The following is a 25,590-nucleotide window of genomic DNA, read 5'->3' as shown; positions in this document are numbered from 1 at the left end:
AAAGCCACATTTGCACACGTCTTTACTATTTTATACTCTTTTTTTACTGCTCCAATGTTCAATCAGTTGAAATTACAATTGTTGATACATTTTATTTTGCCATTATCATCTTTGTTCCCCCCCGCCCACACTTTTCTTGTATTTATTCATTTTGCCATTATCAAAATCATTTTGACATATTCCATTTATTTTTATTTTCTTCTTTATTTTAGTTTCACAGGACGCGTGGTTACCTGTAAACCCATATGACCCTTTACACGAGCCGCAGTACCACGTTTAGCCACCAGTGGTTGTTGTGGCAGTAGCGGTTGTAGAGACGCTAGAAAATCACGGAAAGAAGAAGGCACAACATCCGGTAGCAAACTCATGTAATCATATCTTCTGTTTATGTTGGGTTCTGAGAAAAGTATGAATCGTTTTTCTTTGTAATAATCGCGTTGTAACTAGACGACAATATGAGTCATGAGAACCACCAGCCTCATTTCTATAACGGCGGCTACCAGGAGGCTTCGTACGCACAGCTGGGCGCTGCGGCTCCAGACCCCCCTCAGCCGGACCAGAGCGCCCCGTGGAGAGACTCCCCCGGGCCCGCCGCGCACTCTTACGGGTACAGGTGCGACTTCCCTCCACCGGCCCCCGGGTTAGAAGGCTTTGGAGCCCCCCACATGTCTCACCCATACGGGTTTGACCCCTCGGTCCCGCCGCCTCCCTTCATCTGTCCTCCAGCTCCAGACTTCTCATTTCCTCGCAATTACAGTGCAAACTGCGGCCCCGGCCCGCAGAATAATCGGTATGATTTCCACCAAGACCCAAAGCGGCAGCAGCACGAATACCGGGACTTCCGTGAAAGCGGAGGCGTGTCGTTCCCTCCCCGGGGAGCCGCCGGGGAGCGCAGCCCGGGCAGAGCTCCACACGCTCCGGCTGCAGAGGAGAAGCTGCTCCAGAGGCGGCAGGACGAGCTGTGGGTCCGACGGTTCCTCCAGGGCCGAGACGCGGCACCTCAGAGCCCTCAGACCGGGCCGACATGTCCCACATCCATCGGCGAGATGCGGGACGCGCTGTACGGGGCCGCGCGTCTCGTCTCCGCGCTGTCTCTGTCCTGCGAGACGCTCAGGGACAACGTGGACAACGAGGACGTGTGGACAGACTCCTACGCGGCGGCTCTCCGGGTGAAGGAGGCGCTGCAGGACACACTACGAGTCCTCGGTGACGAAGAACGACTGAGCGGCCTGAAAGCTAAACTGAGCCGCGTCTCCAAGAGGAGAGAGCGGCGAGGGAGAGCCAACAGGCTGGGGCGGATGGAGGAGGCGCTGCGGGAGGAGCGGGCCGCGGAGAAGGAGGCGGCCATAGACAAGTGGAGGATGAAGAGGATACACGACGTGGAGGAGAAGAAGAAGGTAAAGATCAACCACAACCTGAGCTCAGACTGGAGGAGAGCAAAGACTCAGGACTAAACTGAAAATATTGTCTGTCTGTTTGTGTCGCTTTCTCTCTCTCTCTCTCTCTTCTTCAGGTTCTCTCTACGTAAAGTTCCTTGAGCTAAGGTTTGTTGTTGACTTGTTTTGCAGGAGCGGGAGCTGAAGCTGGCTGCAGACGCCGTCCTGTGCGAGGTGAGGAAGAAGCAGGCAGACGTGAAGAGGATGCAGGACATCCTCAAGTCTCTGGAGAAACTGCGCAAACTGAGGAAGGAGGCAGCGTCCAGGAAAGGTGAGTGTTTGTTTCCCCTCAGTGTGAAGCAGCGTGGGGTCCTGGTTGTCTGATCTGATCTTCTGACCCGTGGCGTTTCAGGGATCTTCACTGACCAGGAGTCTGAGGAGTCCTTCGACAGCCGGCTGGAGAGACTCCGCAGCGTGATGAGGAAGAGGACGGCCATCTATGCCACAGAGGAGAAGGCGCTGATGGTGATGCTGGAAGGAGAGCAGGAGGAGGAGCGGAGGCGGGAGCGAGAGAAACGACAGAAGAAGGAGAGGGAGCGGCTCCTGCAGAGGAAGCAGCAGATGGACGCCATGTTGTTTGGAGGTAACACCCCTCCATCTCCTGTGACCTCTGACCTTTATAACCAACTTGCCTTTGTGGTCGCCCCTTAACTTCCAGTTTGTGTCCTCTGTCTTCCAGAGGAGATGGACGTCCATGCTGCTCTGCGGCCTTTCACAGACTATCACACTCAGGCTGAGCGCTCGCTGCACGCTCTGCTGCAGATACGGTGCGTTTACACACACACACACACACACACACACACACACGTTACAACCATCATATGAAGCACACAGACACGTGACATGTGGAGCCTTTGAAGCTTTGAATGTGTTTATAAGATAGAAATGAGTTTGAGTGTCTGAACGCTCTGATGCTGCGCTCCCCTCAGGAGAGAGTGGGACGACTTCCTGGTGGCGGCCGATCATCCGGACGGTACCACGATTCCTCAGGGATGGATCACGCCGGACCCCCCCTCAGACCCGGCCTGGGCCTCTGCTCTGCACAACACAGACGACCTCTGAGCCGCGACGGGACAGAGAGCAGAGACGTGAAGACGGACGTTCACTCAGTCTGAAACATTGATCTCTTCTCTGTCACAGACAACATGACGTGCACTGAATGTATAGAAACCACCTGTTTAAGCTTAAAGAGGTCATGATTACATTACTGTGTTATTTATGATGATGATGATGATGATGATGATGGTATGGATGATTTATGAATGGAGATAGAAACAATGATTGTTCCCCTGTTCATGAAGTACTCTGCTTTTGCTTTTTTTAAAAATTAATAATAAAAGAGAAACATGATTCAGAGTGAATCTTCTTACTGTGATGATAAAAGCCTCAATCAAATCACTGGAAAACTTTTATTTTGAAATATCCGCAGGAAGGGTTGAGTGTCTGTAATTGACACTGAAGCTTAATATCAAATTGAATTATTTTCTTGTCAATTGACAAATTGTGTGTACTGTCATTTTATTATCATTATTTAGATTCTTAGCTGAAAGTGCAGGCGTCAGCAGGCACACAGTTTGAGAACCATTGTTCTCACCGCAGCATCAGACCTGACTGTGTGTGTGTGTGTGCGTGTAGATTAGATGTGCAGACAGAGCTCTAAGCTCCAGTAGAACCTCAGCCGCTCACCGCAGAGCACAGAGAGTCCGAGGAAGAGGAAGAGGAGGAAGAGAACACGGGTGAGCTGAGCGGAATACTAAATATAAAATACAAAATACCGCTCAATATAATTATAATACTGATTAATATAATAATATTAATGTATTGTAAAGCTGTCACGGAGCTCTTATAGTTGTCTGTGCTGTTTTATCTCGGATATTCCTTGTGTTTCTCTTTGCCTCCAAATTGAGACTTGAGCCTGGTAAAATATGGAAATGAAGTTTATTACATCATTTACGATAGAATAATGAGACCCGGTAACTCAGTTAGAGGCGCTCGCGCGCGCGCGCGTGTGTGTGTGTGTGTCTGTGACGATTTCAATTAAATAAAGTTAGAGATCAAACACTCGCACGTAAACAGTCTCGCTGCGTGTCGTCATGGTTGCTCCACTCGCGGAGGCTCACACGGAGCTCATGGAGCATCTGGTCCGCTTGGCCCCGCGGGCTCGGGACCATCTGGCCCGGGTTTGCAGCATGTGTTTCGGTGTTTACGGGACAAACGTCTCATTAACTTCTCGGTGGAGCCTGAACGCATCTTCACCTGTGCGCCAGACAGGAGCAGGAACACGAGGAGAGGCTGATGTTTACGTTCCTGAGCAGAGTGACGTCATGCTCTGAGCTCTCAGCTCTTTCTGTTTGGAAGTTGTTTTGTTTGGGTACAAACTGAAAGACAATCTAAATGTACTCCATCACTGTGTGTGTGTGTGTGTGTGTGTGTGTGTGTGTGTGTGTTCCTGACCTTAAGCAGAGATGAGGTCATGCTGCCTTGTTTACATGCTGTTTAATCCCTAATCCACCTGCAAGCCAGACCACTTTACCTCACTAATACAGGGAAGAGTCAGAGGGAGGAGGGCCCAGGTCTTGTGTGTGTGTGTGTGTGTGTGTGTGTGTGTGTGTGAGTTGTTGTTGGAAAGTTTTGATCTGATCTTGTTAACACTCTGGTGTCTCTGAGCCTCTTCCTTAAGCTTCAGTGTACGCACACACACACACACACACGAGCGCAGGCACACACGCACACGCACACGCACACGCACGCACACACACACACACACACACACACACACACACACACACACACACACACTCCAGATGCACAGCTCTAACAGACAGTTTTCATGTTTCCTTTGCTGATTTGACATTTGCTCCTGTGGGCTTTGACAGCAGAGCAGTGCAGCGCCTCATTATCACACTCAGAGACACAGAGGTTCTGGTCCCGGCTCGCTGGGGCACTAATGAACACAATGGAAGCGAAGGTGAAGGAGCTTTGATGAGTTCTCTTCTGTCCTGGTCTCCCTCAGTGACCGGGCCGGTATGGAAGATGTCCCTCTCAGAATGCCTCACTGGGCCTTTGAACAAGTCAAACAAGAGGTGGACATTATTGTTCCAGACTACCTCACCATACTGCAAGAGACAGAGGTATGTGAGTGTGTGTGTGTGTGTGTGTGTGGGTATTAGAGTAGTTGTTATGGAAACCTTTACACAAATGTCAGATTGGACTTTAGTTCTTTTAGCTTTGACACCAGAGGAAGGAGTGAACATGAAGCCTTCTGTTGGCTTTTACCTGAGAGGACGAGGTCACAGCTCTCATGTAGCCTCATGCTGTTCACTGAGCATCTCCACCACCATGGACGTTATGTTTCCACCCTGCTTTGTTTGTTTCTTAGTTTTTAAAAACATTAAGTTTAGGCCATAGACAACCGTTCAGACAGTTTGTCCAGTGTTAACACCAGGTTACCACTAGATGGTAGCAGAGAATGAGGACAGAACATCAGCCTGCAAACCACAACACTCACTACCACTGGATCTGGATCAGCAGGATCTGGATCTGGTGGTCATCATGGAGCTGTAACATCCAGAACTGATCAGACAGTATTGATTATTGATTACATTCAGATCTCCTGAACTAATAAAGAGAGAGATCATTCAGAGAGAGAGAGAGAGAGGGGGGAGAGAGAGGGGGGGGAGGGGGTGAGAGCGAGAGAGAGACAGAGGTAGAGAGAGAGAGGGAGAGAGAGTGAGAAAGAGAGAGAGAGAGAGGGGGGAGTAGAGAGTGTGAGAGACAGAGAGAGAGAGGGGGGAGGGAGAGAGGGAGAGAGAGAGAGAGAGGGGTGAGGGAGAGAGAGACTGTGGCCCTTTCTGTCATCACTGATGATGACACAGCACCTGTGGTTAAATTAAAGACCATTCATCTCAACTTCCTCCTCTCCGTGATGAAGTTGTCTCAGTTCTCTGTGATCCTGCGTGAGGAGGAAGCTGCCTAATATCAATTTATCACGTATTGATTTTATAATCCATTCACAGCAGCGACCTCGTCAGGGCCTCAGCCTGACCTTAACTCTCCCACATTGATCTTTCATTACTCCAGGAAGTCCCCTCGTCTCGCTTTTATTGGATTTTCTGTCTTTTGCCTGCAGTACTACATTAAAAATTAAAATGCAATAAGCAGAGTTGCAGGTGAAGAGGGCAAACATGGACTCAGCCGTGACTTTAGAGCAGGAGTAAAGCGTAGAGGTGTGCATGTAGCTAACGTGTGCTTTCCTGTGTGTCAGCATGAGTTCAGTCTGGAGAAGTGGGTTCTGACGGGGCTGCAGCACGGCTTCAGCCCCCGCCAGCATCGGCCCGCCGTCTGCTCCTCTGCCTCAGGGGTGCAGCCGTCCTGCCCGCCGTACTGGATGATGTTCAGCAGCCCCCAGCAGAGCCGCCTGGCCAGCAGACACAACTCTGACTTCTGGGAGCCGAACCCTCGGCAGAGATCCCACAGCCTCAACCCGGCCGTCCTGCGCGCCAAGTTTGTCATCTCTGACTCTGAAGACGACGAAGAGAGGTCTGCTGCAAAAGCCCAGACACCTTCGCCAGTGAACACCGGTTCGGACGGAGGCCGACCTGCTGCTTTGTGTCAGCGGGTTCAGAGGAAAACACAGAAGGCCTTCGTTCCAGACCTGCTGAACCCCCCGGCCTGCCTGAGCAGCCTGCCACACCAACGCAGGAAGAACCTACGCCAGTGTTCCCTCTCTGCGCTGGAAACAAACAATCAGGATGACGGCGACGCGAGCAGCCGAGGTCCAAACCCGTCCCCACACAGAACCCCTCAGGCCACAGCCAGCTCAGTCCAGACCGGCCCCGGCTTCACCTACCAAAAGAAAACTCATATGGTAAGAGACAAACATGTGCTTACTCACATCACAGCACACACACACACACACACACACACACTGGTTGAGGCAGAGCTGCAGCACTCAGACGCTCTATGAATACGGCCTAAAGCCTGGCGCATTAGCTCACTCTGAGCCAGGCTATATATTTCTCCCCATAAGCCTGAGCGACGTCATCGTCTCACTGCAGGAGGAACAAATAGAGACGCAGGTTTGAGTATGAAATGGACATTTTTATCCTTTCATTATCATTGTCAAACTTCCCTTCATGTTGAGTCCGTTGTGTCACTCTGAGTCGTTTGGCAGAGACATCAACGCGCTGCTATCAGAGTTAATTCAGCTCACATTTCCTAAATGTTTCCAGGGATCTGCGCTCTAAGAATAGCCGGTGTAAAGTCTGGGCCAGGTTATTAAAGCTCCACCAGGATCAGCCGGGGGAACGTCCTGAAACCCACCGCTGATCAAACCCTCAGTGTTATTCTGTGCCGGGTGCCACTCAAAGACGTTAGCCAGGTGGAGTCTGAGACCTTAATCAGGCTCAGCTCAGTCTGGCTGACAGAGCAGAGAAATTCTACGTGTTAATTCTTCCTTTACTCTCAATCTGAGTTATTTTTACCTACATAGCGAGGTAGCTAGCAGTTAGCCAAACCTGTAGCAGCCAGAAAAGTTATTTCCCTATAAATACTCAGAGTTGATATATTGTTAAGAGTTATGGTTCAGGTTAGGATGAGGAGCAGCATTACAGCATTACAGCGTTACAGTATGGGACGTTTGGGTGTCACATGGTGGCGACTGACCAATCACCTCCTTGCTGTTGGACGATGGGCAGGAAGAAGAAGAAGTAAGGTGCAGATAAAGAGATCTGCTGCTGTAGGAGGCGCTACAGTCTGTCTGCTCTCTCTCTGAAGTCTCTCCTCACAGATTCCGGCTCCGCCCCCTCACGCCCGCTGCCTTCGCCCTCTGCCGGGTCGGACTCGTCAGCAGAGCTCCTGTCGGCTCTGAGCCCAGAGGAGAGAGAGCTGCTGGGGGCCGTCACGGCGCGGGGTTACTCCCTCCGCACGGCCATCATCGCCCTGCAGAAGACGGGCCGGCAAACCCCGGATCAGGCCAGTGACCCGCACAGCTCACATCATCAGAACAACACAACCTTCTCCTCCCAACAGCTGAGCTCAACACTAATCTGCTGCTCTAATCTCAGCTCCTCTTCTTCGCTCTCTCCTGTCTGCTCAAGTAACCACAAGTCACAAAATATTAGGCCTTTATTCTCCTCATCACACACACACACACACACACACACACAAATTGTTTCACTTCCTGATCTGAGGTTGGAGCTTCATCGGTCCTAGCAGAGGACGACAACAAGTTCAACCAAGCAGGGAAAGATCAGAAATGAAAGGAGATGAATTTACAATCACATTCAAATATGGACTGTGAAGACCGAGTGTGAGTGTGGGAGAGGAGGTGTGTGTGTGTGTGTGTGTGTTGCTACAGCTGCAGGAGAGCCAGTTTAAAATACATCCAATAAGCTTCATCAACTCCATGATGCTCTGTAGCTCTTGGTCCTTGGTGTTGTAGGATCTTCTGAGTGATGAAGCTCTGACGTAGGAGGATCTTCAGACCAGATGTGAGCTTTGACAGGAAGTAGAATTGCCTTCTTTAGAGGGTTTTACTTGTTTGTTCTTCTGCAGATCCTGAGCTACCTGGTGGCGTGTGGCCACCTCTGTCAGCTGGGCTACGATGTGTCCGAGGTAGAAGAAGCTCTGGAGATGTTTCAGAACTGTGAAGCAAAGGTGAGTTCCTCCACACGCAGCAGAGCTGACGGAGGAGTCCTCCAACCTAACTCTCTAACGTTTCTGTCGCCTGTCAGGCTGAGGAGTTTCTTCATCTCCTGGCTCAGTTTAATGAGATGGGCTTCCAGCAGAACATCATCAAGGAGGTGCTGCTGGTCCACGAGAACCACCGGGAGCGAGCCTTAGAAGAGCTGATGATGCGTGTGGCGTGATGGCGCACACACAAAATGACACACACACACACACACACACACACACACACACACACACAAACACACACACACATGCACAGCATTTGTTATTTGGCTGTTTGCAGTAAATGTCACATTAATGTTACACAGATTTGTTTCCATTCATTTGTTTATTGTAGGAATCCGTGTCGTTGTTCCCTGACAGTCACTTTGTTTGCTGAGTTTGTTCTCTGTAAGTTCATTGATGATGATTTGTAACATTCTGAGGATTAAACTTCATTACTGATGGATGATGTGTTCGTCTGATGTTTTATTGATATCTTCCTCATCTGCTGGCTGTGCTGCCTTCAGGTTCGTCCTCATGCGACCCTGCTTCTCAACATGAATTAGTGTGGGAAGCTGCTCTGAGGCGACTCCTTGTTTTCTGTGAAAACAGGCGCTGTGGCCGTTAGCAATGGTTCCCATGGAGAGGAAGCTTTGATCCCATCAGCAGCCTCCAACTACATTTAAAGGGAACCTGCAGAGATTTAACTCTTATGGATCCATGCTGTTGTTTCTTCAAAAGTTCAAAGATAGAAGTTCTGCCCTCCACAATAAAAGCTCAACGTATCTCCTGGATGCCCTCACAGAACTGACAAGACGCCTGCAGCTGACTTATGTGAGAAGGCAAACCGGAAGTGACTATGGGATAGAGATCCATGAAAACATGAAGAGGTTTTAGGGTCAAAAGTCACATGAATCTAAGAGAGGCTGTAACACGTGAGAAAGAAATGATGAAGAGACAAAAGAAATGGAATAATACAGCAAAACACGTGAGTCCTGATCCAGTGAGAGTCACAGTCCACACGGCTCCACCCCAGACTTTGTATGTGGATCGCCCCAAAAATGATCCAACTTTGAAAAACTGTTAAATCCCTTCTAAAGGCACAGCGCCTCCTGCAGGTGGGTTGCACTCGCCTTTACACATTATCGAAGCATTGGACGGACAACCTTGGACCGTCCAGGAGGCCCTCAAAGCCCCGGGCCAGAGTGTGGTCCTGAGGCCTCCCTGTGGTGGAGGCGGCGGTCTTTGGCAGCCTCATCAGAAACGTGTATATGGTTCCGATTCTCCCAAAGCCCGCCGTCTCACACTTGGTTCTCCATTTGTAGTCTTCTATGCTGTACTCTGTGGTCACCTTGCGGTTGAGGGTGAACACCGAGTCTCCTCTGACCACCGCAGTGAGCAGGGACCCCTTGCTGTTCAGGTACTGGCCCGGCACCTTCGTCCACTGGCACGAGCTCAGGTTGTAACAGTCCATCAAGCACAGCAGGAAGTCATTGCACGGTCCATTGCGCATCACGTACAAACTGTCCTTGTGCGCCACCATACACAGACCGTAGCTCTGCTCTCGCACCAACGTGGTGACCAGAGTCCACTGGTCCTTCTCGGGCACGTACTCGTGGATATCGGTCGCCCCCTTGCCCTTCCACAGACAGACAAAGATCCGACTCATGGTTTTGGCCGAAGCCACCGAAGCAGCGGGGCTGGGGAGGTGAGACAGGAAACTCCAGCTTCTGTTGGAGACTGTGTACCTCTCGACGGATGACATGGCCTTCAACTCTTGCTCGCCCCCGATGGCGTACAGGCAGCCCTCGTGGCCTATGAGGGTGAAGTTGTAGCGTAGCTGCTGCGGACCACAGAAGGTGGACCAGGTGTCGCTGGCCGGGTTGTAACAGAAACCCGTCTCTACTACCTTCTTACTCACGTCGTGAACGCCACCGACGATGTAGAGTTTGTTGTCCAGGACAGCGACGCCGGCCATTGTGGTGCTACTGCTTATGGGTAAATGCGTCAGGACCTTCCACTCCTTGTTGTCTTCGTCCAGGTAGCAGACCGTCCTCTGGAAGTCCTGCAGCAGCTCAGTGGAGGGCGAGTGGCTGCACACCGCCATGTAGCTGCTGGGGATGAGAGATTCCACGTACTCCACCAGTTTGTGAGGCAAAGCGTGGACGTCCTCCCGCAGGTCGGCGTACATGTCCCTGATGAACAGAGCCGTACTGTGAGAGAGTTCCCAGGCGCCGTACGTGGCCGCCGTGTGGTACATCAGCAAGCAGTTGTCAGAATTCACAATGTCAATCAAGTGCTTCACGAGCGCCGGGACCTGGAGGAAGGCCGCGCACTCGATGGCTCCCACTATTTGGTCCTCGTCAAGCACGGGCCGCTCCCCGTCCAGCACACGCAGCATGACGAGGAAGCCCAGGATCCCTACGCAGCGCAGGTGGATCTCCTCCTGTTGGCATTCCCGCATTCCCGACTGGAAAAGAGCCCTGAAGTACTCGCAGTTATGAGCGAGAAGAGCTTTATCCACCTCAAAAACGTGGCCCTGTACGTTCACCCTCAGGCTGTCCAGTGGCGTGCAGCGTCCCGGCTCCTGGCCCGAGTCTGGACAGCTGCTGGACTCCATCATAGCGTCGCTGTAGATCTTCATCCTTGTCTCATGCGTAGGAACACAGCAGGGAAGCAGCACATATTGGCAGTGAGCAGGAATGATTCCCGTGCGGAGCAGACGGGAGCTGACAGAGTTAGGAGCGTTTGTTGTCACCGTGTGAGTTCAGACTCTATACATAGCAGCCAGACGTGTGACACACTGAGGTACATTATGATGACACGCCGCCAGAGGAGAAAGCGCTTTGCCTCGCTGAAAGAGGAGACGCTGCACGGCGGTGCTGCGCTCAGCCGACTGATGGGTAATGTTGCGCTTTGTCTGCGGCTGACGGTTTGAGGACAGCTGGACATTTGTCCTTGGGCAGTGGGAGAAGACAAACTTTAACAATAGATTCTTCCCCTGGGTCACATATCACTGAACCCTTTGATACAAGGAAGATTAGTATCCTGCACTTTGTTGGTACAAGAACATTAGTTTGATCCACAAATATGAGGTTTGGTCAAATCTAAAGCTATGAAGAATGTTATGGACTTCATTCAGTTATTCTTTATGTTGTCATATTCTATTCTATAGTAACTTCCTGGTGCAGATCTATTCGTGACTCCAGGAGATAAGTTGAGCTTTTATTGTGGAGGGCAGAACTTCTCTCTTTGTGCTGTAGAAGAAACAACAACATGGATCCATGAGGGTCCATTAGAGACCTACAGAGCTGAGGAGGAGGAGAACATCTACACACAGACACAACAGGAACAAACACAGAGACAAAGTCTGTGTGTCCACTCCCTGACAGTTGGCTGAGTTGCTGGTGTGTGTCTTTAAGATGAAGCTCTCTCCTTCATCCTTCACGCTCTGCCGCTCTGATGTGCTGCACGTTTTCTTCCCTAAAATGGAGATGTGTGTTTGTGTGTGTGTGTGTGTGTGTGTGTGCGTGTGTGTGTGTGTGTGTGTGTGTGTGTGTGTGTGTGTGTGTGTGTGTGTGTGTGTGTGTGTGTGTGTCATTTTGTGTGTTTGTGTGTGTTTGTGTGTGTGTGTGTGTGCATCAGTTGCACACAAGCCACATTTCCTCTCTCCGTGTTTATCCAGCAGCAGAGATCAGTCATCATCTGTAGGATTCCATGTTTTTACTTGGACGTGAAGAAGGAGTTCCGTTTGCGTCCTGAGGGCAGAGGCATCATGTCTTCCCTCACCGCAGCCTCTTCCTGCAGTTTGCTCGTCCACTTCTCTTGGTTGATGAGGCTCTCGCAGTACTGTTGGGACCTGCAGAGGCTGAGGAGGATCTGAAGGTTTGGATGGATGAGAAACATGTCGGCCATGTTTGGGAAAGCAAAGCCTTTGTCTGCGGAGAAGAACCCGGCTCAGTGTAACCTGGTCCTGCTCGGGCTCATGGGCGCCGGGAAATCAGGTGAGACACACAGCTTCAATACATTCATCAGTCTATGATGACATCATGGAGTTTTACTGGTGAATGATTACTTTAGTCTATGAAACTCACTGGAACATAAACAGACTTTTAATCTCTTAACATTTATGTTTCAAACGTTTCTTACAGGTTTGATTCTTTCACTGAATACAGTTTAGAAATAAAGCGGAATTATTTATAAAAAATAAAGCGAGGTCATTTATGGTCAATCTGAAAATCTGATTTAAAAAAAGCATTTCTCATTTAAAATATTAAATATAGTAACTTTGATCTGATGAGCGTCTGATGGTGCTGCTGAGGAAATAACTCTTCTGTTAAAAACACGAAAGTGCTCAGTCGAGTTTCTCCTGCTGACAGAATGTAAACAGACTCACAAGCCGACCCTCATCTGGTAAACATGCACTCATGATCACTCAGGCATTCTGACTCCTTTAGACTCAAAACTCAAACACTTGTGACGTGACTTGCTGCTGCTGCTGATGACGATGACGACGATGATGATGATGATGATGATACAAGATGGGAATGTTTACGTGTTTCTGAGCTTCCCATGATCCCAATTGACCCCCAGCCCTCCGAGACTGTAGACTGAGCTGTGTGTGTGTGTGTGTGTGTGTGTGTGTGTGCGTGTGTGCGCTCTCTTGTTCTGCAGCTCTCACAGTGAAGTTCCTCACAAAGCGATTCATCAGTGAGTACGACCCTCATCTGGGTGAGTTATGCTGCTTCATCATGAAGGATTCTAGCTGCTGACGTTCACTGAAGTATCAGAAGTATGTTTGGATAAAACGACAGATGAAGTTCACTGGGACGTCACTCTTCTAACATTGAGACTTTTTCTGCTGAACTACTTTGACTTAATTGTCAAAATCTCTGTATAGATTATACATGATATGAAATGTGATGAAGTAACAGTGAAATATAAATCTATAATATAAATAAGTACAAATCCTCCCAAAATATACTGAAGGACTGGAATGAAGCATTGATTTGTTACTTTGTTTGACTTCTAATCCCACTGGAGGATGTGATTGATGTGATTGATGTGATTGATGTAATTGATGTGATTGATGTGATTGATGTGATTGATGTGTTTGGTTCTTTGGTGCTTCCACAGAGGACATCTACTCCTCAGAGGAGACGGTGGACCAGCAGCAGGTCCTGGTCCGAGTCATGGACACGTGTGACCACGTGAGTCACATATGGACATACACATCTTCATCTAAGATCAAAGATCACACTATAATCATCTAGACAAAGAGAAAATAAGACTTTATGAGACACATCATACACATTTGATCAAATATAAATATTTATTAGAATTATAATAGATAGAATGAATAGAATTGTGTTTCAGTGAGTTAGACAGCAGCCTGTAGTCTGAGTCCTACATGCTGCTGAGTACATGAACATGAACATGAACATGTACTGGTCTGTACTTCAGCCTGGTTCCTCCTCAGCAGGTTTCACTTCAACAGGAAAAGAGATTTAGCTGTTTTACCTGTTAGAGAACATGAAGTCTGCGGTCATGGTGATGCAGCAGGAAGTGAAAATCAACTTCAAATGTTTGCAGAATAGATGCAAATTAAATCTCATGGGCCCTCAGCCTCAGCAGGTCTGTCACTAGGACCCAGTAAGGCCTCCCTCACCTTCACCTTCATCAACATGAGGAAGAACCAAACACAAACCATGATTTAGGAAAGGCTGACATCTAGTGTTGAAACATAGATACTACAGGCTCTGAGGCTCAAACTCAACCAGCGTTTTTATATATTTACATTTATATTTATATAGTACACTGGATTGTAAAGTTCAGTGTGTTCGTTATTGGATAGTAAGCGCGAGCTAAACGTGTTATTTATTTCTTAATTGTTTCCACCAGCTGATCCTTGATCCTCATCACTGAACCATCAAGCATCTCTACTGTTGTGTAGCGTTGGTCTTTACTCTGAATCTCTGCGTGTGCGTACGTTAGGTTACGTTATCGCTCGTCCTCAAATAGTTAGAGTGCGGTACAGAACTGGGGCGCCGCTTCTGTTTGGGGACTCTGGGGACGGAGAGGATTCAGCCTGCAGGCAAACAGCAGAGAGCGACTCAGGTACCAGGAAACACAAAAGCCTCCTGTCTCTCTCTCTCTGATAACAAACTGACAAAAGTTCCTCCACCATCCAAACTTTACTCATTGCAATGCAAAGAATACAAATATAAACATGAATCCACAGAGATTAGGCAGCCGCACCTTACTGACGAGATGAGAAGCTGCAATCGTTTCATTTCACTCAGATATGAAGACTGAGGCTTTGGAGAGTCTAGACTCTGTATCGTATTTACCTAACAGGATCATAATCTAGCAGTCAATCCAGATCACACACTGATCCAGAGAGGACCTTCCTCCTCCTCCTCCTCCTCCTCCCATCAGACACAGCACACAGACACACACATATTTATAAAGTGACAACAATTCAAGTTTACAATCAGCCAGCGAGCAGAGAGAGAGAGAGAGAGAGAGAGAGAGAGAGAGAGAGAGAGATGTGAGGATAGGAGAGTAGAGCCACAAACCCGTCCAGCCGGGGCGGTGCTGAGTTCAGGCTCAGCCACAGATACAGCATCCCACTGCAGTCAGAATGGAGGCTCAGCCCCCCCGGGTTGTAAAGTGTGTAATGTGTGTATCCAGATGTAACAATTCCCTCTGGCAGAGCCGTTTTATCTGCAGCCCGTCCCTCCAGCGAGCCCTGCGGGTCCAACACCCTGAATATGGAGCCAAGAGAAGCTCTGGGGGGTCGCTGGGGGTCAGATGGACTAATGGAGCTTTTATGTCGGCTCGCTCTGCGTTTTAGACTCCCGGTGTTTCCTCCGCATGCGTCGCATCACCAGGACGCTTTGGAACGCAGCGGGAACATGCAGCTCTGCCTCTGTGTAATTATTCTTCTGAGTGCTTCCAGGGCTTCCGGCATGTAGGAGAGATGTTTGACGGTTTGGTTTCAGTGGCATTATGTGTTCTGGCTTTTATGAGACGATCCTGGAGATGGAGCCCTGTCTCTACCGGGCAACGGTATCCAAGGACCCGGGAGAGAAAAATCTATGAAATGTGTTGGAACATCATCTTGACACGCACACACACACACACACACACACACACACACACACACACACACACACACACACACACACACACACACACACACAACCTCCAAGTAAAGTGACATTTCGCCACATCAAAGGGGTTTTGCCGCTCGTCTGTCCGGGCTCCGGTTCAAGGACTGAAGTCTGTCCCGTGTTTAACAGAGGGTTGAGGGTTCGCTTGTTTTGGTCCGCAGCCTTTCTCGTCTGTCCAAACCAAACAAACCCAGAGGACAGACACGCTTGGGTGGGAGGCAAACAGACTGAGAGCTGCAGGCGTGAAAACAACCTGAGAGGCTTTTGGACGTGTCGTCTGTGTTTACTGGAGAAAAACTCAATCTAAAAACAATATCACATAAAAGAAATGAGAAATCCTCAAATCCTCAACTTTTGACAAAGATCACCAAAGTCAGATTAACTGAGCATCGTCTCAGAGTGAGAAGTTAAGTTCAGCTTGACCACAGAAACAGGAAGTGACATGCTTTTGTCTTTGTGTCAAACCGGAGGAGGGTCCTGTGAACGCCGAGCGCTACCTGACCTGGGCCAACGCCTTCCTGGTGGTCTACAGCATCGACAACCGCCAGAGCTTCGATGGTTGCCAGAGGTACCTGGAGACGCTCGCCCTCCACAACAAAACACGCTCGCCCAGAACTCCCATCATCCTGCTGGGCAACAAACTGGACATGGACAGATACAGGTGAGTCTAAGTCCAGTCCTGTTTAGTTCACCTCCCCCTGTCAGATTCACCCAGAAGGCTTTACGGGCCTGGAACCCAGAAGGCTTAATGTGTGAGAGACAATGAAGAAACCCTGGAGAGGAAAAGAAGAGAGAGAGAGATTCACTCTGCTCGTACTGCCAAGAGAGACAAAGGACGGAGAGAATAAATGAAGGAGAGATGAAAGAATATGGCAGAGGACAAACAACACAAGTCCAGAAAGAGAGTGAGAGAGAGAGAGAGAGGGAGAAACAGAGAGAGAGTGAGAGAGAGAGAGAGGGAGAGAGAGAGAGAGGGAGGGAGAGAGAGAGAGAGAGAGAGAGGGGGGGAGAGAGAGGGGGAGGGAGAAACAGAGAGATAGAGAGAGGGGGGGGGGAGAGAGAGAGGGAGAAACAGAGAGAGAGAGAGAGAGAGGGGGAGAGAGAGAGAGAGGGAGAAACAGAGAGAGAGAGAGAGAGAGAGAGAGAGAGGGGGAGAGAGAGAGAGAGAGAGGGGGAGAGAGAGAGAGAGGGAGAAACAGAGAGAGAGAGAGAGAGAGAGAGAGGGAGAGAGAGAGAGAGAGGGAGGGAGAGAGAGAGAGAGAGAGAGAGAGAGAGAGAGGGGGAGAGAGAGAGGGGGAGGGAGAAACAGAGAGATAGAGAGAGGGGGGGGGAGAGAGAGGGAGAAACAGAGAGAGAGAGAGGGAGAGGGGGAGAGAGAGAGAGGGAGAAACAGAGAGAGAGAGAGAGAGAGAGAGAGAGAGAGAGAGGGGGAGAGAGAGAGAGAGAGAGGGGGAGAGAGAGAGAGAGGGAGAAACAGAGAGAGAGAGAGAGAGAGAGGGGGGGAGAGAGAGAGAGGGAGAAACAGAGAGAGAGAGAGAGAGAGAGAGAGAGGGGGGGAGAGAGAGAGGGGGAGGGGAGAGGGAGAGAGAGGGGGAGAGAGAGAGAGAGGGAGAAACAGAGAGAGAGAGAGAGAGAGGGGGGGAGAGAGAGAGAGGGAGAAACAGAGAGAGGGAGAGAGAGGGCGACAGAGAGACAGTAGGGAACAAACTCTCTGAATTCTGTTATGACGTTACATTTTTCCTTCCCTACACCATTGTGCTTAAAATAAAACCTCTGGTCCTCTTGCCTAAATGTCCTGCGCTGCCCCCTGGTGGTCTAAATGTCCCTTTGGGTCTCTTTGTGATTGGAATGGAAAATTACAGCTCTGTGTTCTCTTACAATCTATGAAATGCATAAATGCATAAGCCTCACTAATCCTTAATAGCAAGGAGAAATTAAAAATGAGTACAAAATGACTGTCTGGGTCTCAGGAGGTTAGTGACAGTTTGGGTGTGTGGCGTTGAGTCGGTCCTGAGGGTTCTGTTCTCCCGTCAGGCAGGTGAGCACGGCGGACGGCTCGGCGCTCGCCTCCCGCTTCGACTGCTCCTTCTACGAGGTGTCGGCCTGTCTGGACTTCCCCTCTGTGCGCCGCGTCTTCCACGAGGCGGTGAGGAGGGCGAGGAGAGGCCGGGAGCGCGGGCGGCTGGCCCAGGCCCTGTACGTCAGCGGGGACCGAGCCATGCTGGGCCTCTCCTCCGCTCCCTCCTTCACCATGCCCTGCTACAAGGAGCTGCCGGCCCCCGCCACCGCCAAGCTGGTCACCGTCAAGACGTCCCGGGCCCAGAGCAAACGCCGGGCGGCCACGCTGACCCTGCTCAAAGGCTTTAAGATCTTCTGACCCCCTGTGACCCTCACACGTGAGAGGCAGGAGGAGAGGCAAGCAGGAGGCGATCACCAACACGAGTGTGGAACATAAAGTGGAACAACGCACAAGAGGTAAACATAAACACAAACAGCTGCAGATCAACATGACGTCACTCTGAGGCTCTGAGTCCATGATGAGCTCACTTCTCATGTTGAATTGACCCTGCTGATGCTGAGGCTGTGATCAATGACCTGTTGCATCTATCTACTCATCTTAACTCACCAGCACTGGTTTGATGTAGGAACACAGTCAGACACACACACACACACACACGCACACGCACACACGCACACACACACACACACACGTATCAATGACCCTGACAGTATTGGAAAATACTGAATTTGTGTCTGCGAGTCGATTCGAGGACAAAACTGTCAAATGTGACCGAACTCAAACCAACAATGACCTTTTCCCCCTGGAGACCAAGAACGTTCCACTCTGGTGCAGAAGGGAAACTGTGACATCATCACGGGCCAGGAAACATCGTGAAACAACAACAACCAGCAGCAGCAGCAGCAGGACATTCACAAGTATGGAGACCAGAGCGAGGCAGCAGAGGTCCATCAAGAAACCCTGGCCACGCGTCAAAGTGCTGAGGTTTGAGAAACTAAGTTAGAGACGTCACAAAGAAGAGGGGCTTGAAATGAAACTTTCAAATTAAAATCAAACAGAAGATTTCAAAAATAATATGTTGAGCTCTTCTAAATGCTTTGTGTCATCCTGGCTGTGTGTTGTTTGTCTTTGTTGTGTATCTGGAACGCCATCACACCACTTGCTGTTTAGAGAAAGGATTGAAATTTGAGAGACGAAGATAAAGAAGGAAATTGGATTTGAGCCGGACGGAGGCGGAGTCTCGCCAACAATGGAGCAAACAAAGCTTGAAAAAAAGGAGTGCAGGGATTGTAAGAGGAGGAAGAAGAAAAGTAAAGCAGGACTGAGGTATGAGATGCATGAGGAACACCATCACGCCGTCACGCCGTCACGCAATCATGCCGTCACACCATCATCATTAATGTCGCTGAGACGTCACAGTTTTAGTCAAAGGTTGATCTGGGCCGCACACTCAGGTGGCGCCATTAAACACAAAGAAGAAGAGTTTTCTCATCTCGCGCTAAACACAAACCAGGCAAATGTGGAGCGACTCTCAAAGATCTTGTAGCTCTGTGGGGATGAATAATGATCACGGTGACAGTTTCCTGGCTGAAGGACCATGACGTCATGCATAAGGATCACACGGTTACGGAGTCGCTCTTGATTAGGATTCGATTTTTGCCGAGCAAACCTGAGGGACTGCAATCTGTCCTCGCTCAGACTCCGAACATGTGGCTGCCTCTCCTCCTGCTTCACTTTTGCTTGTTGCCAATTGAGCCTCTGAGATTTGAAGCAATATCTCTGCGTGCCCACAGGACTCCAGAGCTCAGCGTGTTATCCGCTCGGCCCGGCCCGATCGGAGCTGCTCCCAATCTAGCCGGCACCACCTCGCACGCTCGGGGTGACTCATTTCAAAATAGCCCCGACTCCTTCCCTCCAAAAACACTCTGCTGTAAGGATTTCAGTCGCATGGCAGAAGAGGAGAAGAAGCTAACGCCACACACATCACAGAGACGGAACATGTCAGGTGTTCAGATGGAAACGGCACTGACAGACATTTAAACAATGAATCCAAATGAAAGACAACTTGCCTCAAGAAATATGAGTCAAAATGTGAAAGATCCAATAACCTGCATGTCGTTCAGGTTGATGCTGATAGATGGACTGAGTGCAGACGCTGCAGAACACCTGTCTGGGGTTTGCGTCTCCATTTCTCCATCACATCCAGAGACCAAGAACTTTGGTCGATGCTAATTTATTATTGAAAGCAGAATGTAAATGTGGAGCTCTTCAGGCTCTATCACTGCTGAACCTTCTGGATGGTTCAGGTCTTGTCGGCAGGTATCAACATGAACATCTGTGGTCTCAGTCTGCTTTCAAGTGAACCCAGCAGGTGAGCAGACTTCAGTCTGGGCCCAGGATGTTCATGATTAATCGATAATCGTTTTATCATCATCGATTAATCTATCAACGCCGCTAAGAATTTAATCGGTTTCGAAAATCTGACTAGATAACGCAAGCTGTATATAATATCTATGCATGTTGTGGTTTGCAAGACATCATTTCCAACATGTGAGGGCGCTGTTCCCCTTTGCTGGTCCAATCAAACGCCTGCAGCAACATCTCCTGATACTCTAAAAACGATTGACCTCAGCTGAGTGAAAGGAAGAAGATTTATTTTATTTGCACTCTCAATTATTTCAATGAGGAAATAAAAGAAACATGTTGAAGTTCCAGGGTCGACATTTGCAGTACAGATGGTTACATTTCTAAATATGTTAAAAAATAAAACTTGTAAAAACAACAGTTTGTAATCCTCTGTCTCAGAGATAAAGTGAGGAAGAACACTGAGGACTCAGCTTATTGTAAACAGCAGATATACATTAAAGTCTGGAACAGTACAGGTGCTGCCTCGTCAGCAGCTCGCTGTGATGTCATAAAGCCAGCAATAACACTGAAACATGAGCCAGAGGAAACATGAAAGACCTGGAGGTTTAACCAGCTTCCTCTGTAGAAACAATTCAACTAAATAATGAAAAAGAAACAAAGAGTGGAGCCATAATTTCAACAACAATGGAATTTGATGAACCCTGATCTCCTCCCTCACCCGCGGTGCCCAGGTGACGTTACGCAACTCAGACACAGCCCAGCTTCCATCACATCAACTCAGCCCAGCATCATTCCGTTTCTCATAATCTGTATGGACGTCTTCACCCTGTCATCGTCTCTGCTTGTTGAGCCTCCAGCTTAGAAGGTGAAGCCTCCTCCTGGTTCTCCACCAGGTTCTCCTCCTGTTTCTCCTCCTGTTCCTCCTCCTGGCTCTCTTCCTGGCTCTCTTCCTGGTTCTCCTCCTGGTTCTCCTCTTGGTTCTCCTCCTTGTTCTCCTCCTGGTTCTGCTCCTGTTTCTCCTCCTTGTCCTCCTCCTGGTTCTCCTCCTCCTCTGCCGCCTCAGCCTCTGGATACAGGCTGGATGTGTTTCCGTTTTTCCACGTGACCACAATGTTCCCTGGCCTCAGCTCCCCCGCCTCCCCGTTGGACGGCGAGGCCTTCAGCAGCCTTTCTGCCGGCGTCGGCGTGCCGACCTCCACTTTACTCTCCTCCACCACATGCAGCTCCTCCAGTTCGCTCCGCTGAGCCCGAGCAGCCGCCACCTTATACTTAGCGATCTTCTTTCTGTTCCTGCAGGAGAAGATTTACATTTATTTAAGATCAAACTGAAGTTCTGCCAATGGGCATCAAAAACCCTGACTGATGAACTTTATGAAGTAAAACAGAGTTCAGATGAACTAAGATGATTCCCAACGGATATGAATGAAGATTTATCAATTAATGAGCTTTCATAGTGAGTTTGTTCAGTTTTCTTTTAATTGGTCTTCATATTTCCTGAATAGTTTAAAAGTATTCCACATTATGATTCGGCTCTTTGAGGTTCAGTTCTAATGAATCTGGGCGTTCTGTGGTCATTTCTTTCCTTAGTAATGAATCCTGAACTTGATGATGGACGGCAGTGTTACTTTGTATCCCCACACTAAGAGCTGCCAGCATTCCTAGCTAGCTGCAAAGTAGCACTGCTGCTACAAACAAGCCTTGCTTTGTTGTTTACCCGACGAGGAGACGTGTCAGGTTTTCTCACTGTGAAGAGATGAAACTATTTAACTTCAACTGTAAACAGACTGCTGCTATGTAGTGAGCTAGCAGGTCTACCTGGGCGTAGCCGCACAATTGCTAGGCTAATGCAGCGAAACTGTGCTGTTGTATTATTTACAAATAAACTCATTTAAAATAAATGTACAGTGTGATTTTATTCATTTCTTAGCTAAGTTGCTCAGTACTTCACACTGTCACTGAACGATTGTTATGGTATAAATAAATAATAGTGGAATAAAAAAATGTCTTTGCAGAAGTTTGAATTAATCATTAATTAATTCAAAATTATGCAAGTTGTGAAATTATTTATTGTAAAATAACAAACTGTAAAATAAGCAGGATATGTGATCATGGTGAATAAACATCTCACTGACATAAACACGCCCTTAAACCTTAAACCCTGATGGTGCGTTCAGCGTTTCTGTGAGTGAGTCGGCAATTTAAATACTGTTTGATACGTTCTGTTTGACCTTGAGGATGGTCGCCCTTTCTTTAAAGTGACTAAATTCAATCTGAAGATCAAACCAAGGGTGAGTGCTGGTTGGAGTGTGTGTGTGTGTGTGTGTGTGTGTGTGTGTGTGTGTGTGTGTGTGTGCGTGTGTGTGTGCATACTTGTTGGCCATGCAGCCCATTCCTAGCAGCAGGAATCCAACAAGCAGGCAGACGAAGGCCAGAGCGAGCATCGCATACTTCCACATGGTCGCTGAAACAGAGAGAGGAGCTCGTTGAACACACACACACACACACACACACTACACGCTTTAGACCCCAAACAACACACACCAGCACACAATGCATGTTGTGGACGTTGGTCTGTTAGACTTACAGTCCTCTGTGCGATAGAACCACAGGAGCAGCTCTCTCTGCTCCTCTGTCATGGAGGTCGGGTTCTGATCCTCATAATCCTGAGCATCATCAGACGCTCTTCTGGATCCTGGAACACACACACACACACACACACACACACACACACACACACACACACACACACACACACACACACAGAGGCCTTGTCACTTGGATTGGAACGAAATAACAACAAATTAACTGACTGATCAATCGATAATGCTGACTTATAAACATGATCAATATAAATGAATTGACTAACTAACTGTAAAACTCAACGTAACAAACGGGTATCATCATTCATCTGTAACATATAATCAGACTAACGCACTGAGCTTCTCCTGACAGATGTCTCCTTCGTCCAGTGACCTCCATGTGGCGTGTTTGGGTTTAGGGTTAAGATCAGTCAGACTCAGCCGTCCTCTGTGCACAGCCAGCAGCAGCGACGTGTTCTTGCTGATAAGCCTGTCCCGGTCGCAGTCCCACTCCAGCCCCGCAGAGGCGCCCTCCGCCTCCGGGCACGCCTCCGTCCGGACCGGCCCGGCGTCCCGGCCCGACAAACACCTGGAGGAGGCGACGCACCTGAGCGTCCCCTGGTCGCTCCACTGCCACTGCTGCAGCTCCGAGTCCAGGTCACAGGTCCTCAGCAGAGCCACGCCCGAGTCTGGAGAGTCCTGCACACACAGGCTGCGGTGCACGTTGTGGATCATGAAGCCGCTCAAACCTGCAGACAACCGGCGGTTCATTAAACTAGGACTCAGCTCAAACATGAAGCAGCTCCTGGTGAGTGAAGCCTAAGTTTACCTGGCAGGAGGAGCAGCAGCATCCAGACGGCCGCCATGTCTGCTGAGGAGGAGAGTGTTACCAAGGCGACAACAATAACACAATAACATAGTTTAAAAGTCCAAGATGTCAAAAAAACAACTGGTGCCTCTGGGTTCTTCTATGAATGTAAATCAATGACATCATCGCTGTCGTAGCAAACAGAGCAAAGCCGCACACACACACACACACACACACACACACACACACACACACATACACACACACACTACCATAAAGTCTTAGCTTTCAAACCCAACACATGGAACGTCCCCATCTGGGGTCCGGCCCACAGGTTGAGAAACCCTGACTTGTAATTTGAAACAATTTACCAACGCTGCTTTCATAAGGAATCAATCAAAAAATGAAACGATGCATAAAAACTAAACACTGACCCCCCTGTGACATGTTCAGGTCAGTTAAGTGATCTTAATTATATCATATTAGGTAAAATAAGACCCAATCATCATCACAGCTGTGACGTCGCTGTGAGGCTTTGTTTCTTTAGAATGACTCATAATTATAATAACGAAAATGTTACATACCTGCTGTGTATAATGATCCCTCGGCTGATAGATGATGAGATGAGAAGGGAGGATAGGTGTGTGTGTATGTGTGTGTGTGTGCGTGTGTGTGTGTCTGCGATCAAACTGTCTTTCCAAAGTTCATGAAGGAGGAGTCAGAAGATCATTTACAGTACTGCACCCTGAGGCTGGATGCGCGTGCGCGTGCACGTGCGCGCGTGCGCGCGTGCGTGTGTGCGTGCGTGCGTGCGTGCGTGCGTGCGTGCGTGTTCTCTGGAGTGGGCATGAGTACATAATCAGTGACCACCAGGTGATAAGACATCTGTGCGTTCAGCCGTGTCCCTCTCACACACACACACACACACACACACACACACACACAGATCTGAATTATGACTTGCTCACTAAATGATCCCAAAGCTTTTAAATCAAAGTTCAGGTCTTTGACCCGGTTGCTTGGTTACTGTTTAGACGACCTCGCTGTAACGTCGCCTGTGCTGTTTGTGAGGCTTTGTGACTCATCGGTCAAACACCCCCCCCCCCCCGCCTCCCCCCCACAGACACACACCGGGCTGTAAAGTGCTTTATGTTTTATAGCCAATGTGTAATCAGAGGTAATTAACCTCTGTGGCTTCAGATGAATGAGGGAGGAATCTGCATCCTTCACTTCATTCACAGGGAACACAGTCGTGTCACCATTCCGACATCTTTCTGCTCCTGATGCATTCAGGGAGCGACGACGAAGAATAAACTCTGAAATCATCCAAGGTTCAAACGTCAAAACAACATGGAGCCATAAATGCAGAGCTTGTGTCTTATTGGGGTGAAATGAAGGAAAGTTTCTGCTTTAGTGCTTAAACAAGTGTGTGTGTGTGTGTGTGTGTGTGTGTGTGTGTGTGTGTGTGTGTGTGTGTGTGTGGGGGGGGGGGGGTTGTGTTTGAGACGTGTGTGTAAATGTGCACCAAGTTTAGTTACAGCAGACTAATGTATTCATGACATGCAGCTCTTTGCAGAATGAGACACGGTGAAGAATGAAGAAGCAGGATGTGAATTCAGATGTAGTCAGGCTCAGCCCGGACACTCTGCAGGGGAAAACATCCGGCATCTCAGTCCTACATGTGGGCTCAGCCAGTGGAGGAGGCTGGATGTCCCTGTGTGTGTGTGTGTGTGTGTGTGTGTGTGTGTGTGTGTGTGTGTGAATGATGATGAGGTGATGAAGCAGTCTTGTTCCATAATGTCGTGATAATGTGAAGAGATTGATCAGCAAGCAAATCTGCGGAGAAAAATCAATTAAACACGGCCAGTTAGACAGGATGTTAATGTTTGTTTGATACAGAAAAGATCCCAGAACACGATGAAGAACACAGAGCAGCCATCCCGTCGCTCCTCCTGCTCTCTGACGCTCTGTTAACTCACAGTTATTTGTTGTTTATCCCTGAAAGTCTCTGCGTTTTACAGCAGGATGTTGGATTACAAGAAGTGGAGTCAGAGCTGTGGCACCACCCGGCGCCCCCTGCTGGCCGGCTCGGGCTAACACACCTCTGAAGGCTGAGGTGCTGATTGAACTCATCAGATAGATTGTTAAGTATGAAGTTATAGGATCAATCCTCTTCTATAGGATCAATCCTCTTCTGATAGTATTTGGACTCTTAGTCTTATTTCCTTTAATTTGCTGTCATTTTTGATTTTGATGAATGTCTTCACACAGATCAGCTGAGGATCAACAACAAGGAAGCTGCTCCTCATTAAAGCTCCGCCTACACACACTGAGTCCTATAATAACAGATCCAACTGTGGGTGTGTGTTTATGTGTTTATGTGTTTATGTGTTTATGTGTGTGTGTGTGTGTGTGTGTGTGTGTGTGTGTGTGTGTGTGTGTTTATGTGGGTATCTACGTGTGTATGTGTGTGTGTGTGTGTGTGTGTTTGGGTGTGTGTATGTGTGTGTGTGTGTGCATGTGTGTTTATGTG

General features: G+C 48.8%; 5 protein-coding genes across 7 annotated transcripts; 3 read left to right on the top strand and 2 right to left on the bottom strand.

The window, feature by feature from the left end:
* The first annotated feature begins 133 nt into the window (after positions 1-133).
* On the top strand, positions 134-2,772 carry pdcd7 (programmed cell death 7). Its single transcript, XM_076138487.1, has 5 exons — positions 134-1,397; positions 1,569-1,707; positions 1,789-2,019; positions 2,116-2,203; positions 2,366-2,772. Exons 1-5 carry the CDS (start codon positions 456-458, stop codon positions 2,496-2,498), a joined length of 1,533 nt encoding a protein of 510 aa, XP_075994602.1. The 5' UTR covers positions 134-455; the 3' UTR covers positions 2,499-2,772.
* Positions 2,773-3,063: 291 nt separating this feature from the next.
* ubap1lb (ubiquitin associated protein 1-like b) lies at positions 3,064-8,566 on the top strand. 2 transcript variants are annotated; one of them, XM_076138491.1, is made up of 6 exons: positions 3,064-3,172; positions 4,450-4,567; positions 5,701-6,303; positions 7,212-7,409; positions 7,992-8,093; positions 8,171-8,566. In XM_076138491.1, the coding sequence occupies exons 2-6, from the start codon at positions 4,463-4,465 to the stop codon at positions 8,303-8,305; spliced, it is 1,143 nt and encodes a 380-aa protein (XP_075994606.1). In that variant the 5' UTR covers positions 3,064-3,172; positions 4,450-4,462; the 3' UTR covers positions 8,306-8,566. The 2 variants fall into 2 exon arrangements, with proteins under 2 accessions (XP_075994606.1, XP_075994605.1); XM_076138490.1 differs by lacking the exons at positions 7,992-8,093; positions 8,171-8,566 and having other exon boundaries at positions 7,212-7,750.
* A 677-nt stretch (positions 8,567-9,243) lies between these two features.
* On the bottom strand, positions 9,244-10,752 carry kbtbd13a (kelch repeat and BTB domain containing 13a). Its single transcript, XM_076138494.1, has one exon. It carries the CDS (start codon positions 10,750-10,752, stop codon positions 9,244-9,246), a length of 1,509 nt encoding a protein of 502 aa, XP_075994609.1.
* An 857-nt stretch (positions 10,753-11,609) lies between these two features.
* On the top strand, positions 11,610-19,789 carry rasl12 (RAS-like, family 12). The gene is made up of 5 exons (XM_076138507.1): positions 11,610-12,112; positions 12,783-12,839; positions 13,245-13,318; positions 15,754-15,944; positions 17,318-19,789. The coding sequence occupies exons 1-5, from the start codon at positions 12,004-12,006 to the stop codon at positions 17,658-17,660; spliced, it is 774 nt and encodes a 257-aa protein (XP_075994622.1). The 5' UTR covers positions 11,610-12,003; the 3' UTR covers positions 17,661-19,789.
* Positions 19,790-19,940: 151 nt separating this feature from the next.
* LOC142989108 (uncharacterized) lies at positions 19,941-23,750 on the bottom strand. 2 transcript variants are annotated; one of them, XM_076138505.1, is made up of 6 exons: positions 23,642-23,750; positions 23,079-23,117; positions 22,606-22,998; positions 22,255-22,362; positions 22,041-22,131; positions 19,941-20,960 (listed from the first exon to the last, which is right to left on the bottom strand). In XM_076138505.1, the coding sequence occupies exons 2-6, from the start codon at positions 23,113-23,115 to the stop codon at positions 20,492-20,494; spliced, it is 1,098 nt and encodes a 365-aa protein (XP_075994620.1). In that variant the 5' UTR covers positions 23,116-23,117; positions 23,642-23,750; the 3' UTR covers positions 19,941-20,491. The 2 variants fall into 2 exon arrangements, with proteins under 2 accessions (XP_075994620.1, XP_075994621.1); XM_076138506.1 differs by having other exon boundaries at positions 23,079-23,120; positions 23,642-23,725.
* Between the last annotated feature and the right edge of the window lie 1,840 nt (positions 23,751-25,590).

The sequence above is a fragment of the Genypterus blacodes genome, unplaced genomic scaffold (assembly GCF_046128005.1).
Source record: "Genypterus blacodes isolate CSIRO-AG114 ecotype Tasmania unplaced genomic scaffold, CSIRO-AGI_Gbla_v1 ptg000371l_1, whole genome shotgun sequence".
In the NCBI taxonomy this organism is placed as follows: domain Eukaryota; kingdom Metazoa; phylum Chordata; class Actinopteri; order Ophidiiformes; family Ophidiidae; genus Genypterus; species Genypterus blacodes.
This window is presented reverse-complemented; position numbering and strand designations above follow the sequence as displayed.